The sequence below is a fragment of the Capra hircus genome, chromosome 7 (genome assembly GCF_001704415.2).
Source record: "Capra hircus breed San Clemente chromosome 7, ASM170441v1, whole genome shotgun sequence".
Lineage (NCBI taxonomy): Eukaryota > Metazoa > Chordata > Mammalia > Artiodactyla > Bovidae > Capra > Capra hircus.
This window is the reverse complement of record NC_030814.1, coordinates 47637440-47653272: the sequence shown is the minus strand read 5'-3', so window position 1 is coordinate 47653272 and position 15833 is coordinate 47637440. Positions and strand designations below refer to the sequence as shown.

At 45.7% G+C, this 15833-nt stretch overlaps 1 protein-coding gene across 2 annotated transcripts in view; it reads right to left on the bottom strand.

Moving 5' to 3' along the window:
• FAT2 (FAT atypical cadherin 2) overlaps positions 1-15833 on the bottom strand; it is an 84931-nt gene that overhangs the window by 42468 nt on the left and 26630 nt on the right. For both annotated transcript variants that reach the window (XM_005683192.3, XM_018050131.1), the window contains exons 3-9: positions 15033-15347; positions 10910-10968; positions 8822-9133; positions 7652-7862; positions 5933-6072; positions 5025-5306; positions 3747-3957 (exon numbers count right to left, since the gene is read on the bottom strand). In XM_005683192.3, the coding sequence (XP_005683249.2) occupies positions 3747-3957; positions 5025-5306; positions 5933-6072; positions 7652-7862; positions 8822-9133; positions 10910-10968; positions 15033-15347 (1530 nt within the window). The remainder of the gene's footprint in view (positions 1-3746; positions 3958-5024; positions 5307-5932; positions 6073-7651; positions 7863-8821; positions 9134-10909; positions 10969-15032; positions 15348-15833) is intronic.

Below are 15833 nucleotides of genomic sequence, written 5' to 3'. Positions count from 1 at the left end.
AGGCTTTCTAGATCAGTATAAGACAATCACGCAAAAGCTGGGCAGGGCAAAACCCACGTCGTGTGCCACAATGGATTTGGTTATGCTAGAAGATGTAGGGTAGGTCTGTCTTTATAAACTCTCTTAATTGGTGCACCTAGTAGGTGCTCCATAAATGGAAGGTTTTGGGGTCATAACTTAAAGCTATAAACCAAAGCCATAGTAGGGTTTTGGAGGAAAGAAAGGAGATTTATACTTTGTAGGAAAAACATACTCCTCTCTGTATTTCAGTGGTGACTTTTATAGGACAAGCTTCAGTTACATCATATAGAATTTTAAACCATTCTTTACATAACTTTGAATAGCTTTGGTTACACACTCAATAGTTGAAAATTGTCAATAGGGAATCATAAACTGTCTAAACTGACACAGACTGGGAAAACTGCCTTGTCTGTTCCCATATAGTCTACTTTGTCAGGGTTGGGAGTGAGTGGCGGGGGTTGAGTGGGGAGGGACTGAGTAGCACTTGAGGCTCTTGGCCAAATGCCCTTTCCACCACACCTGGATTTCCTAAAGGTTAGGCATTCTCAAACCACCTCTGCAGGTTGTTGTTTTTTTTTTTTTTTTAATATTCAGCCACTACCTATACAACAGTATAGTATACAATTTATACCATTATTTAATGGATACTTTCCTTTAAATTGATTTCTTTTTTAAATTTAAAGTATTTTTAACAGGCAACTTTATATATTGGTTCTTTAAAAAGCAGCACAGTATTGCTTATTGTAAAACAGAGGTTACCATAAAAACCAGTCAATGGAAAATATTTTCTTAAAATTCTGGATAAAATCTGTTGCTTGCTAAGAGGGTCTGGCCCAAGACCTTCTGCAGCAAGTATTAGAAAATTAAAGCGATCCTAGTACCCAAAGGAATCTTCCTTGACTAATCAGGAAGCCCAAATGAGAATAAAAAATGGACTCCTTTCTCCATGTCTGATTATTATTTTTATTGTCCTTTTAAAATTTGATATTTATTTGGATAAATACATAATACCATTTCAAATTTAAGTTGAGAGAAGTTGTGATTATGCAACATTACATAGTTCACAAAAGGTAATGTTGAAAACTAATCATGTTTTCCTAAAAAAAAGTTCTCAAAGTTATTACAGTTTTTAGAGTCTGAACTTACTTGGGCTGCAACTATTCTTTTTTTTTTCCCCTTACATTTTTTATACTATGGTAATAAACAGATAACATGAGGTCTACATTCTTGAATTTTTAGAGGTTATAGTGCAGTGTTGTTAACTATAAGCACAACGCTGTACAGAGATCACCAGAACTTATTCAGCTTGCATAACTGGTGCTTCTTTTCAGTTTTATTAAGATATAATTGACATATGACATGGCATTAAAGGTGTATAACATAATTTGATCTATGTTTGAGTATATATTGCAAAATGACCACCACAATGTTTAGTTAACATCCATCACCTGATATAGTTTTTCAAATACGTTTTTTTCCCTGTGATGAGACCATTACCTATTTAATACCATGACTAACACCTGAACAATTCTGCTCACCACCCAGGAGTACAAGTCCTTCACTCAGGGGAGTACTACTTATTATTATGCTTATTTCATTTATTATTTCAATGGCAAAGTAAACAGCCAGGCTTCACCACAAAACCTTCCATCTGATTCTCCCACTAAGCGAAGTCACTCTGCAGCTGTCTATTGAAGTGATTTCCCAACTTGCCTTTGTTATACAAATCCCGAGGTTGATCAAAGAATGTGGTTTTAATGAGTAACCAGAAATTTAAAAGTAGTTCCCTTAAAAGTAGCCAAGTAAGCATAATCATAATTTCTTATTTTACTGCTGAGAGAAAAAAAAATAGGGAATAAAATTGTATATTCATTTTGATCTTAGAACTACAGAAAGATGCATAGAAAAAGATGAGAGAAATACATGAAATTATTTTCTCTGGGTTATGAAAGCCATGGCCGAGTGTTATTTTTATTATTTTTTTGACCATACTGCTGCATGCTGCTGCTGCTGCTGCTGCTAAGTCGCTTCAGTCGTGTCCAACTCTGTGCGACCCCATAGATGGCCTCCCACCAGGCTCCCCCGTCCCTGGGATTCTCCAGGCAAGAACACTGGAGTGGGTTGCCATTTCCTTCTCCAATGCATGAAGGTGAAAAGAGAAAGTGAAGTCGCTCAGTCATGTCTGACTCTTAGCGACCCCATGGACTGCAGCCCACCAGGCTCCTCCATCCACGGGATTTTCCAGGCAAGAGTACTGGAGTGGGGTGCTATTGCCTTCTCCATGCAGGATCTTCAATTTGAACCTGTGCCCCTTGCAATGGAAATCAGTGCAGAGTCTTAACCACTGGACCACTAGGGAAGTCCTCTGAGTGTTATTTTCTTCTTCATAGATTCTTGTTTTTTTCAGGTTTTAAAGAATAACCATGTGTTACTTCTTCAATCAGATTATTTTAAAACTAACTCAATGTGTAAAATAAAATTAGTAGCAGGGGGAATACCTTGGTGCTCCAGTGGTTAAGACTCCAAGCTTCCTCTATAGGGCACCTGGGTTTGATCCCTGGGTAAGATCCCATATGTTGTGAGGCATAGATTTTAAAAATGTATTAGATTTATTAAAAAAAAATTAGTACAACATCAGTGGGACTGTCAGTGAGAAAAAAGAGATGATTATACTTCATAAGTCACAAAAACAAGCCATTAATGGGTTATTATTTGCCTTATTATTCTTCAGGGATGACAGACTACTGCTGTATGACAAGGTATAACAACTGTCTCTACAAAAAAGGAAAATGTGAAACATTCTGAGTTCTTGAAAGTATATAAGATACTGACAAGCAGTAAATGAACATCATTATGCTCCATCAAGGCAAAGAGCAAGTCATGCTCACATTTGATCATCCATAGCATCTTGCTCTATAGATACTAATTCATATTAAAGATACAAAAATTACTAAGTATCAATTATGAATGATCAAACATTACAAATTATGATTAATAATTAGTTGGGTACTGGATATTATCATTTTTGTCATATTAACTACTACTTATAATTAACACTTAGTAATAACCCCTGGCACTTGTATAATATTTTACAATTTACAAAGTGTTAACATACATTTTCTCTGTTAGTCTTCACAAAGAGTTTCTGGCACAGATAATATTCCCATTTTTCAGATTAAAAAAATAATAGGTATGAAATCATGATGTGGCCTTAGAAGAAAATACTCCTGAAACTATGCCATGTATTTTATAGGTCCCTTTTATTGTACATGTACAAAGATACTATCTTTTAAAATGTTGCTTGGGGGACTTCCCTGACAGTCCAGTGGTTAAGACTCTGTGCCCACAGTTTAGTGGGCATTGGCTCAATCCTTGGCTGGGGAACTAAGCTCCTGCATGCCACGTGGTGTGGCCAATATATATACATATTGAGAGGACTTCATAAGCATCCTGTACATGTATGGTCATTGGTGGATATATATATATATATATCCTCAATGTAAATTCTCCCATAACTTGAGTAATCCTTTGTTACCATTCTCACCATCTTTGAAAGCACATTAATTTAGGTCATTATAGTTCCAGGGAATGCTCTAGAATGATAATTTGCCAAAGTTTAGCAAGTAATTGACACTTGAATAACTTGCAAATCCATGCTCCTGGTGCTTTTCCTTATTGCCAAAGCCCCTCTCCTCATACCCTGCACTCAGGGTCAGACCTCTCACCTTTGAGGAAGGAGTAGCGGACCTCAGCATTGGCTCCCCGGTCACCATCCATGGCTCGGACCTGGAGCAGCTCTGCTCCGGGGACTGTGGTGTCAGAAACACGTGTCTCATAGTGGAGCTGGGTGAAGTGGGGACGGTGGAGGTTTCTGTCTTCCACGTGAATGGATACCCACACAAAGTTCCTCTTGATGGGCATCTCCTGGTCGCGAACCTATGGGCCCAAGGGTGTGATGGGATGAGCAGCAAGCGGAATGGGGGAGGCAGCATTAGATAAAGGTCAATGAAATAGAATGCCAGTGAAAAATACACCTAATTGTAACTCTCTGTATTCCTTTAAGCTTTGCTCTGCGACATTCTTTTCTCTTTTTAAATAAATGTATCGATTCATGATTATTAGACTGAGCTATTTTCATGGATAATTCCACTTTAGGAGAAAGGCAGAAATAAGCAGAGGAGCAGTATTTTCCAAATTTGTTCTTGGAGAATATTAGTTCTTCAAGATGTTAGTGTATTATTCAGGAAAAAAAAATTCTATAGTCAGGTAAATTTAGGGAGCACTGAACTAAGCCAAGTTGATGTTTTCTTTGCTGCAGGACTTCTCAGAGCCTTTAATATATATTTAAGTGTCCAGAGGATGATAAAGTAGCATGTAAGAACCTTGAGCCTTGAGTTGGAAAGGCTGGACTGTGATTCTGGTTCCATCTAAAAAACTGTATGATGGTGAGCAAGTCTCTTCCTCTGTGAGCCTCAGGTGTAAGATAAGAGAAATAGGTAGGACCAGGACTGGGACTCGAGTGAGACACATGAGGGATGGAGGGCATAAATTCAGGAGGCTCTCACTCTCAGGGTTATGAAAGTGCAGGTACATGACCCTCAGAGGAAGCCCTCCTTCTTTTAGGCCCTTACATATCTGTTTGCTCTGGGTAGGATGGTCTCTGGGCCCCTCCCAGGTCTGATGCTATATGAGTTCATGTGATCACGCAGTCATGGAGCAAGGAGGGAATTGTTGGGGGTATTTGGAGTGAGCCCAGGAATAGCCAAAGTTGCAGGAACTTTTTTGGCAGCCATCCCATCTCTTTCCTCACTCTCAGGCATCCGTTATGGAAGATGCCTCTGGCAGGCAGTGAAATGTCACAACTCATCTCATGGATTATCACTATAAACATCAGTACACCTGGCTCAGTAGGGGAAAGGGAACCCTCAGCATGCCTCCAAGCATGTACACCCCCACACATCCGCATACAAGCACATCCTTACCCAAGTCTTTGGTTAACTCACCATGACTGTCAGTGTGTGCTGGGAAGGCCCCGAGCCCAGGTCCAATTTCCCCACAGTTACCAGGACACCACTACTGGGGTCCAGCTGGAAGAGACTGGCGCTTCCTGGGTCTTGGCTGCCGTGTATGGTGTAGATGAGGCCCTTGCCCTTGTCTTGGTCTGTGGCCTGGACTCGGAGGAGCTCCACGCCAGGCATTGTGTCCTGAGGAACTCTGACCTCATAATGAGCCTCCAAAAACTGGGGCCGATGGTGGTTAACATTGGCAATCATGGCAATGTAGACCTAGGGAGGCGGGTGAGAGAGAAGACAGGCTGTAAGCTCCAGGGGGCCAGGGACCTTGTCTGTCTGCTTCTCCACCGTAACAACTAGGCCTGGCATACAGCAGTCCCTTGATGAAATTTTGTCGAATAAATGACCATATTTCAGAATCACAAGACTTTAAGATGGTGGTTTTCAAAATAAAAATTCTTCTTTAAGGGCCTTTTCTTCAGATGAAATTTTTGGGGTGAAATTCCAGCATATGAAGCAAATAAAATGGGCTGAAACCAGAATAGAAATCCAGAGCCCCACTTCCCATCATTCCTTATACCTATGAAAGCCCTTAGGTGCTCTATCTTTAATTGAAAACTGCTCATTTAGATAAAACTCCTTATTATACAGAGATCCACAGTGGGAACAAGAATTCTCCCAAGATCACAGACGTAGAGAGAGTGATCAGATAAGACTGGAATGCAGAACCCTGATTCCAGATTCAGTCTTCTTTGAGGTGCACAGAGAGCCTTCTGCGTCCTCATCCCTACCAAGGAGGCCCCAGTGTGCGTTGGTGACATAGTGGTGAGCACAGCTACTTCCAACCAAGGAAACCTCCTATCTCTTCTCAACTCAGGGCTCCCAGTGAGGCTTCTCACCTGGGTGGCAATAGTTTGGGAGCCGTCGGTCACCTCCACAGTCAAGTTATAGCTCGACCTCCTCCTTGTATCAAGAGGCCTGGCAATGACGATGCTGCCCGTCGTCTTCTCAATGTCAAAGTCCATGTCCTTGTCCCCACCTGGGAGGGGGGTGGGGGAAAGCATGCACGACCTCAGTGATGTAGGCAGTGATAGCACAAGTACTAACACTGTGGGATTTGGCAGATCTAGAGGAGCTGGTAGCCGATCCTGTCGGGTTATTGTCAAATTATTATCAAGATCCAAGTGATGATTCAGGAAAAGGTAAACTTATAAGGACTGGGGAGTCCCAGAGGAAGACCAAAATTTGCCCTACCATGTATTCTGTTACTAGACTTAAAACATGCAGGAGTGATGGAGCTCTGTGTCATGGCTTACAGGCAGTTTGCGTGGTCTAGAGAAGCCTAGACATGGGAAAAAATGGAAATGACTGTTTGGCAAGAGGGAATTATTTATTAATAAACTATGAGAATCCAAAATATAGAAGTAGCATGCAGGTGTTTAAATGTCTACTAGTAGAAATCTGTTTAGTGACACAGAAATATGTTCAGGATATATTTTAAAAAGTTATAAAACAATATTTTCCTGTAACCCTAAGTGTGTGGGTGTGTAAAGAAGAATGACTAGAGGGAAACATCAAAATGAAAACAGTGGCTTAACTTCTATTTAGTGGGAGTTTATCCTCCCACTGATTAGGTGATTTTTATTCTCCTCTCTGTACTTATTTGTATTTTCCAAATGTTCTATAGAGTGCATGTGTTAATTCTGCACAAACGAAAAAATGTCAAATGCTTACAAAGAACAGTGAATCAGCAATGGAAGTAAACCTAGGAGATTAAAAAGCTTGAGATAGGTTTGTTATCCAACCTCTGAAGCAGGTGGGAGTCTCTGTGATAGGACTTCAGGTGGTACTGAAGCTCTTAGATTAGAGATTCTTGACCTGGAGTCCCTGGCTGGGTTTCAGAGAATCTATAACTACCCCCTCTCCCTAAATTTGTTCACAAATTTGTGTGTGCATGTGTGCAAGCACGTGCACACAGGTCACAAGTATCCTTCTAAAAAGAGAGCCTAAACATTCATCAGATTCCCAAAGGGATCTGTGAACCACTCCCAACCCCGATATTTTCTGACAAAATGTTGGTTTAGAAACAGAAAGAAATTTCAGAGGAGGCTGTGAGAGCTTGGATCCAAGTGTCTCCTACCACGAGAGTGCACCCTTTCTCTGATCTTGAGGATGGTACCTGGGACCAGAATGTTAAGCAGAGCCCCAGGGTACAGCTGGCCTCAAGTTCGTGGTCAGTGAAGTCAGCTCTGCAATGATGTTCATAGTGAGGCAGAAGAGGAAGCATAAAACTTGTGTTTTCTCTGCTGGGTCTCTCTGGCCACTCTCTGGACCTGGGTCTTAGGTCTCCCAGGAACTTGGGATAACTGAGGCCCCATCCAGTTCTGGCTGGGGTTACCAGTGAGTTCCTGAGATCATAGATGGTATGAAGGAAAGCTTGGAAGAAGCAGTGTCCTGACAACCCACTGCCCCAGAGAAACAGGGAAGAGGCAATCACCACTCACAGCCAAGACAGAGGATGCCAGGGAACATGACCTTGAGAGGGCTCAGAAGGATTGTGCCCTGAGGACTAGGGCTCAGGATGGAAGGGACTGGCCCTCCTGGGGCCCCCCCCTTACCTGAGATGCTGAACCAGAAGAGACCAGGTCGGCCCTCAACACTGATGACCCCCACCATGTGATTCACGGGGTCTGTCTCCATGACCGTAAAGCTGTAGTGGGATTCGTCAAAGGCCAGTGGGATGGAGGAGGGCCGGGGCTTGGGGATCCACTCGATGTGTAGCCGGACGCTGGCCGAGAGCGGTGGCTGCCCACCGTCTGTTGCCTTGACCTGAAAAGAGGCCAGAATTCAAGTTGAGGCTTTGTCTGTAGGATTGGAGTCAAGAAAGAAGACCCAGGTGGCCAGGCCCAGAGACAGAGTGCCCTGTGATGGACTGAGCTGGTCTTTCATCCACTAGATCATCCATTCGGCACAGTTAGGAGCTTACAGTAAATAGGCACCAAGTCAGCTGCAGCGAGCACAGTAGTGAACAGAACATAGAACTATGCTCCAGAACCTTATGGGCAGTGAAAGATGAATCAAAGCCACCATTAACTGAAGGCTTTGGTGCTCATTCCTAAGACTTTCCATGCATGGGCTTTTTACCCTTCCCAACAACAATCCACATAATAAACTAGAATTTATTGAGCCCTCCCTATCATTAGGCCCTGCTCTAAGAGCAATATGTGCAACATCTAATTCAGTCCTCATGACTGCCTAAGAGGAACCATCATCAGCTGTTTTTTGCAGGAGGAACCCGAGGCTCTGTGTTGTGAATTCTTCTGCCAGGGCTGTCTGCCTGGCCAGCAGTGAGGCTGGGATTTAGGCTACCAACATGACAGCCCAGGCCCAAGCCACTTAACTATGTTAGCTTCCTACAAGGAAAATGTTCTCATCCCCATTTTACAGATGATGGAACAAAGGCTCCCAGGTGTAATGACTTGTCCATGGCCACACAGGTGTAAAATGTCAGTGCTAAGATTGGAACCCAGGTTTATCTTGATTTCAATGCCTCTGCCCCTCTCAACAAAAGTCTTTAAGAAGAGAGTGCATTTCCCAGGCAAGGACCTTATTGCCTACAAAGAGAAAGGCCCAGAATTTGAATCTTTTGGCTTCTTTTTGGGAGAAAGCCACGGAGGGGAGGACTTCCCCCATCACGCCTGAAGGCTGTCTCCCCGGTCTTGTATCCTCAGAGAAGATCCATCCCTGAGCAGGTGTGCACCCCGTCCCCACCCCCACCTGCCCCTCACCGTGAGAATGTTATACTCTCCAGCTGTGAAGGTGCTGCTTGCTGACACCACGCCTGTGACCGGGTCGATACTGAAGCCTGCCTCATCACTCTCCTCGATACTGTAGGTGACCCTGCCATTGAGACCCTCATCCAGGTCTGAAGCCACCAGCCTGTACACAGGCCCAGAGGTCCCTGGGATCAGCCTCTCTGGAAGGCGGACATTGAAGAGTTTGTGGGAGAAGACAGGGGGGTTGTCATTGACGTCCACGATGCGTACCACCACCCTGGAGGTGGACCGGAGGGAGGGCTCCCCGTTGTCCAGCACAGTCACCTGGGGAGAGGATCCAGCGTGAGTTGACAGGCACAAGGCCATGACAATGTATTGCCGCCCACCGCAGCTCGTCCTCTGCCCCTGCTTTCAAAAGCCTGGAAACACCAATCCGTCTGTTCTTTGGTGTATGCTCATGATTTTAATTATCGTAACCTCATCTTCTTGGAACCCAGCTCTCTGGCAACCTCGCCCACAGAAAAGCCAGCAAGAACAGAGAAAGAAACCGGAAAGAACTGGAAGAAGACAAAGCCACAGAGGCTGTAACAAAAGCTGGGGCTCTTTACTCGGGAGGCCCATGGGCCATTTCTCCGAGACTTTTGACATTCTGTTTGCTCATAATTCTCATGAGCTTTGTTCTCGCTTTCCTTAAGCTACGGGAGATTAGAGAAAAACAAACGAGGAGGCGTTTATGGAGGCGTGGGCAGTACCTTTGGAGGCAGGCATGTGGCCCAGTGTATGAGATGAGATCTGGAGACAGAATAAAGGCACGAAAACAATTTCAGGACCAGGCACTGGTCCATGTGCCAGCAAATTATCACATCCATCAGTATAGACAGGACATTTCCACTCAGAATGCTTCTGAATTTTAAAAAGATTTTGCTATTTAAGGACAAATGCCTCTACTGAACTATGGAGAATGCCTCAGCGCCTAGAAGGCCATTGCTACTGCTACTGCTAAGTCACCTCAGTCGTGTCCGACTCTATGCGACCCCAGAGACGGCAGCCCACCAGGCTCCCCCGTCCCTGGGATTCTCCAGGCAAGAACACTGGAGTGGGTTGCCATTTCCTTCTCCAGTGCATGAAAGTGAAAAGTGAAAGTGAAGTCGCTCAGTCGTGTCCGACTCTTAGCGACCCCATGGACTACAGCCTACCAGGCTCCTCCGCCCATGGGATTTTCCAGGCAAGAGGACTAGAGTGGGGTGCCATTGCCTTCTCCAGAAGGCCACTGAGCTGCTGTTTACTAGTGATGCCTATTTTATGCAAAGGGAATGTCCAGAGCCTGGGATCATAGAAGGCAACACTGATTTCAGTTCTGCTGAGGAATATGTGTCCCTCCTCGCTGATGCCTTTAAGACTAGCGGAGATGCCTGTTCATCAGTTGTGGATAACACAGGACAGGGTTGACTAGAGTACTTCTGATTTAAGCCCCTCTGGGTCAAGACTGATGCCTCTCATTGGAATGGTCACCAGGGATGCTTATTTTAGAGACATCCTAGAAAGAGCACGACTGAGGTGGCTGAGTGGTAGAGAATACGACTGCAGTGCAGGAGATGCATGTTTGCTTCTTGGTGGGGAAGATCCCCTGAAGAAGAGAGTGGCAACCCACTCTGGTATTCTTGCCTGGAAAATCCTAGGGACAGAGGAGCCTGGTGGGCTAAAGTCCATGAGGTCATGAAGAGACCCAGTTGAGTGTCTGAGCACACATGCACAGAAAAAGCATGGGCCTAGAGGACAAAGGTCTGGGTTTTCATCCTGGCTCTGCTACTGACCTAGTGTTTGACCTTGGGTGACTCTTGAGCAAGGGGATGGGCCAGAAAGCATACTGGACAAAGACATAACCCATGTGTACTGCTCCGTTTTCCTGCACTCCCTGCAGGCACTACTAATTGATCAGTGCTTCCTGCTCAGCTTAAGTAGCAACTTCTCCCTGAGTCAGAACCCTCCTCAGCTACTGCCTGGAGACGTGCATGTGGCCCCAAGGCCTGGCTTGGCTCCAGCCTGGCCTCCTGCAGGAGGTTTTCAAATGTAGTGAAGGGGTTCAGCAGCATCACTCACCTCCAGGATGTGTTCATCCTTATTTTCTCGGTCCAGCTGCCGGGCAGTGGCTAGGAGACCTGGAGGAGAGATGGTTGGGGGGAGACTGGAGCAAAGGGCTGCCAGGGCCATTTTACTGGGATAAATTCAACGCCTACGTTCAAAGCCTAGATCAGAATCCTTTTGGTCTTGGGAGAGCACGAACATAAAGAGGAAATGGAAACCTGGAGAGAGAGGAGGGGAGGAGAGGGAGGAAGAGGACAGCAGAGGCCCCACCTACTTTCTGCTTCCGCCACGAGGAGGGTACTGAGCCCAGGATACTGTGGCGTGAAAAGGCAGCTCATCAGGAGTTATAACGGGGGTCACAGTCACTGCCTCTAGCTCCCGAGAAATCACAAAGGGGTGACGTTTTACTCCTTTATTCTAATTCTCTTGCTCACCTGGCACCTAGAATGGGCTCTTCCCATGCCCAGCTGGCACAGATGAACCAGAGGAGGGCTGCCCTGGGCTCCTCCCAGCACTTCTGTAAATTCCCGAAGGTGAACTTAGTGATCTGTAATTCTGGTTTTCATTTTCTAGGCACTGTGGCTATAAATTGAGGCCATAATGGTGAAAAGGAGCCAGTTCTCTGCCTGCATCAGACAAGTCAAGCTCAAGATTGTTGGGAGACCAGAGGGGCACCCGAGCCCATAGACTTGAGAGGTCCTAGCTGGGTAGGTGGGACCCTTTTCAATGAAGGCAGAGCTATTGGTAGGGGGTTGTGGGTGTTCTAAAAGCTTTCTGTAAGTTTCTTGATCTTGTTTAGGCAATTAAATAATAGAGTAATGGAATGAAGTGGGGGGTTGGGGGCCTCCTGAGGAGAAGGGGGATCTGGTGTTGGGGTGGGGTCTCCAGTGCAGATGTGAGGAGTGACCTCTGTTGGGGGCGTGTCTTTGCCTTTGTGTCGTTCTGGCTCTTTCTTCCCTCACTGAAGGCAGCCGTGGGAGAGGTCCTAGGAGGTTGTTGGAAAGCCCCACAACCAGGAAGGAAGACGTTCCTCTGGGACAGAGTGAATATTGTTTCAGGTCTCCCCACCCAGCTTGTCCCCAAGCCGAGGAACCTGCCGGGGAAGGCCTGGCATCCGGGGGACCCCCAGGAAGAGTGCGGGATGAGAGGGCTTGGTGGAGAGCCTTCCTTCCAGCTCAGTCCTGCCCTCCTCCTGCTCCTGCTTCAGCCCCTCTCCCCTCTCTCTGTTGATTCCTGTCCGTCCGCCACCTCTCTTGCCTTCCCAGGGATTCCTCTCTCCCTCCCCTCTCTGTATGTCTGGTAAACTCAGTCACTGTTCTTCTATCTCTAGCTTTTCTTTTCTCTCTTTGCTTTCTCTCACCACCGCCTCCCCTGCTGCCTTCTCCCCCACCTTCTCAGGGCCGGTGTCTCTGGAATTGCTGCTGGACCCCCTGGACCATTGCCCCTGTGCTCCTCCACATCCCCCTCTCTGAGGTTGGTATGAAGTCTTAGATGGGAGTAAGGCCGTTAGCAGAGAAAACTGGGGAAATCTGAATGAAGTCTGTAATTTCCTGAATTCCCTTGCACCAGTATTAATTCTTAGTGTTGACACATACACTGTGTTAATATTAGGGGAAGCTGAGTGACCGGTGTATGAGAACTCTCTTTGCAGCTCTCCTGTAAGTCTATGATTTATTTCACCATTAAAGAAGAAGAAAAAAGTTTTTTAAAAAAGAAAGAGAAAATGGACCTACTTGCTCTGTCTTCAGCAAGTCTTGGGTCTTCTCCTCCTGGCTGCTGCTTCCATAACCATTTTTACCCAAGTGCCCGCCCAGCCTGCTGCCTGTCAGAATCTTCCCTGCCTGCTGTCCCATGAAGCCATTGCTGGCCCACTATACTGAGCAGCTTCCTCTCTCCTCGAAAGTCACAGCCTTGCATCTACTCATCTTTTACAATGTTGTACTCTTTACACCGGTTCTACAGCTCTTTTTGTATCCAAATCTTTATACTCCTCATGGATTGGGTTCCTCAAGGCCTGAAACTGTGTCTTTTTCTTCTTCCCCTCTCCATAGCACTTAACTTAAATGCCTTATAAAGACAGACACCTTCAAACATTTGCAGAATAAATGAATCTCGGGCTTAACCAATGATTGTGGATGCTGGCAGAGATTCATTCATTCATTTCCTCATTATTTGTTGAGGTTCTATTCTGTGCCAGGCCTTGATATTATAGTTTTCAAAAAACAGTCAAAGTTCCTTTTCTGGAAAGCTTGTTGAAGTCTAGTGAAGTATGTGGATAATTGATGGAATAATCACACAGATGACTATAATGTTCTATGTGATAGCATGTTTTTTAAAAGTAGATGCTGCTGGGAGGTGTATTATAGTGTCAAAAAAAAAAAAAAAACTTCTTTAAGAAAAGAACAGCTGAGCTAAGATCTGAAAGAAAAGCAGGAGTTACCTTGAAAAAGGAGAGGAGACCCCTGGCAGAAGGAAAAGCTTGTGCAAAGGCCTTGTGCCAGGAGAGGGCGTGCGTGGACTGAGGCAGGCCACATGGTTGGAATCAGAGAGTGATGGAGTGAGAGAGGCAAGCTCATGGGACGTGACAGGGCTTGGCTTTATCTTAAGGGCATAGGGAAACCAGCCCAGGGATCCAGGTATGGAAGTAGGACAATCTAAGGGATAAGAAAGGTAGGCGGGGGTGGGGGGGAGGGGTCATTGCTGGATTTATTTTATTTTTAAATGTTCATGCTGATAAGAATTTCTGAAGGAAGGAAGAATTTCTGACTGAAGGAAGACTAAGCATCTCTGCCCTTTGGGGCATTTTGCCAGACCTGGTGTCAGGGAACTGTTGACAGTAAACACAGCAGGGATTTGGGAGAGGTAGAGAACCTATTACCTTAGGTGAGAGATGTCTTCGCTTCCAAAAAGGGAGGGGCCGAGTGGGCCCAGGCAGAGAGCCAGCTTGGGAAAAGCATTCTCCTTCCAGGAAGACTAATCCATGCCCCGAGGTCAAAAGTGCCAAACAGATGTCACAGGACACTTACGTCTCCCACCCGCTGTCTGCCTCAGGACCCCCAGGTCCTTGCTTTTCCTGACTCCCTTTTGCCTTAAGAATCATGAAGGAAGCTGCTGCTAGCTCTACCCCATGCCCCTAACTCCCCTCCTGCCTTTTTCCAATCTTGCCAGACTTCTGTCCTTCAAGGACAAGAGTCAGTGGTTGGAGCTGGAGAATGGGAAGTTGGGTTGGAAGGCAAGAATGTCAGCATTCTCTGCAATAGCATTGTTGTTCATGGTCCAGAGGGACACAAGGCCTTGGAGCTGTGCCTGCAGCCATGGGAACTGGCTCTCATTCTTCTGGGAGCCAGGCAGGCAGCATAAATGCAGGAAGCAGGCGGGAGTGAGGGGAGGAGAGAGGAGAGAGGACACGCCTGCCCTACACAGGGAGCTGCTGTTGGCTCAGGTGGTTGTGGCCCTGCGGGATGTGCAGTTGGCATAGCTAGATCTTCTAGCTACAGAAGCCTGGAACATTTTGTGAGCTTTGCTCATTTGTAAATGTTGGCAACAACTTGAAAATTATTGTTTAAAGCTTGTGCAGGCCAAACAGAACACTGCTGTGGACTGTATCTGGTTCACTGCTGCAAGTTGTTGACCTCTAGATTCCTCTGAACCATCCTAGATGGGCTGGGTTGAGGAGAGATCTTTGTGAGACTGTTGACTCCTCTGAAGTGGATCTCTATCACCACCACACCATGGGCAGGCTTGAGATCAGTTTGAAACTAGAGTTAAGAGACTCAGCCTGTGGCTTGTGATTCTGGGGAATGGTCATGTTGGGAACACTGGCAGGGTTGAAATAGTCCCAACTTGACAACATGGAAAACCTGCTTGGCTTCCCTAGGCCCCAAGGAAAGAAAACGGACATATTCTTCCATAGAGATGGACTTTGATGAAGTGCAGTTCTCAAACACAGCACACATCAAAATCCTCTGCATGTCTTATTAAAATACAGATTTCTGATTCAGTAGGTCTAAGGTGGAGCCTGAGAACTTGACCTACTAGCAGGTTCATATGCGACACTCACGATGCCAATCTTCAGATCACAACTTTGAGAAGCACTGCTGTAGAGAATCCTATTCACCCAGGTTTCTGAGGTCCTTACCTGTGAGAGGATGAAGGACAAAGAATCCCATATGGTTCCCGCTGGTGATATTGAAGGTCAGTTTCCCTTTGGAGCTGGAGTCAGGGTCCCAGGCATCCAGCTGAAGCACAGAGGTGTGCAGCGGCGCATCCTCCCGGACGGAGGGGTAGAACACAGGTCTGGACATTTGGGGTGGGTTGTCATTGACATCCAAAACCTCAATGTAGACTTCAGTTACAGACGAGAGGGGGATGGAACCCCTGTCTACTGCCAGTACCGTCAGCCAGTAACAGGATGCAAATTCTCGGTCCAGGGGTGCCAGAGTCTGAATCATTCCTGGGGAGAGGTGATCACCAAACCCAAAGTATTTCAGAGCTCAAAGGAGCTCTAGAGATCACTTTACCTAACAGTCCTGAAACCATACCATGGAAAGGATATTAACAAGTGTTTCAGGAGAAAAGGGAACTGTGGCCTATACGGCGTGGGAGCTGCTGAGTTAAACACAGGGGAGCTTGTATCCTTATTGAAGAACCTCTCAGAGCCTTTCTCTGCTAAGACAGATCCATAACTGGGGCATATGGGCACACACAGGATTTCCAGAAGGCCATAGTATTTGATCTACTTTCTCCTGACTACTTCAACCCAAGTCCAATTTATTTATTTCACATTCTCTAGGTGGGATTTCCATACTTTGTTCCTTACAGTGGTTCCTTCAAGCTTCAAGTCCTTATAGATACTAATTCAAGGGTGAGGGATTTGATGAATAAATTGCTGTTCCCCTCTCCATCGTCTTCACGATTTTAGAGACTTAGCTTCACTCAT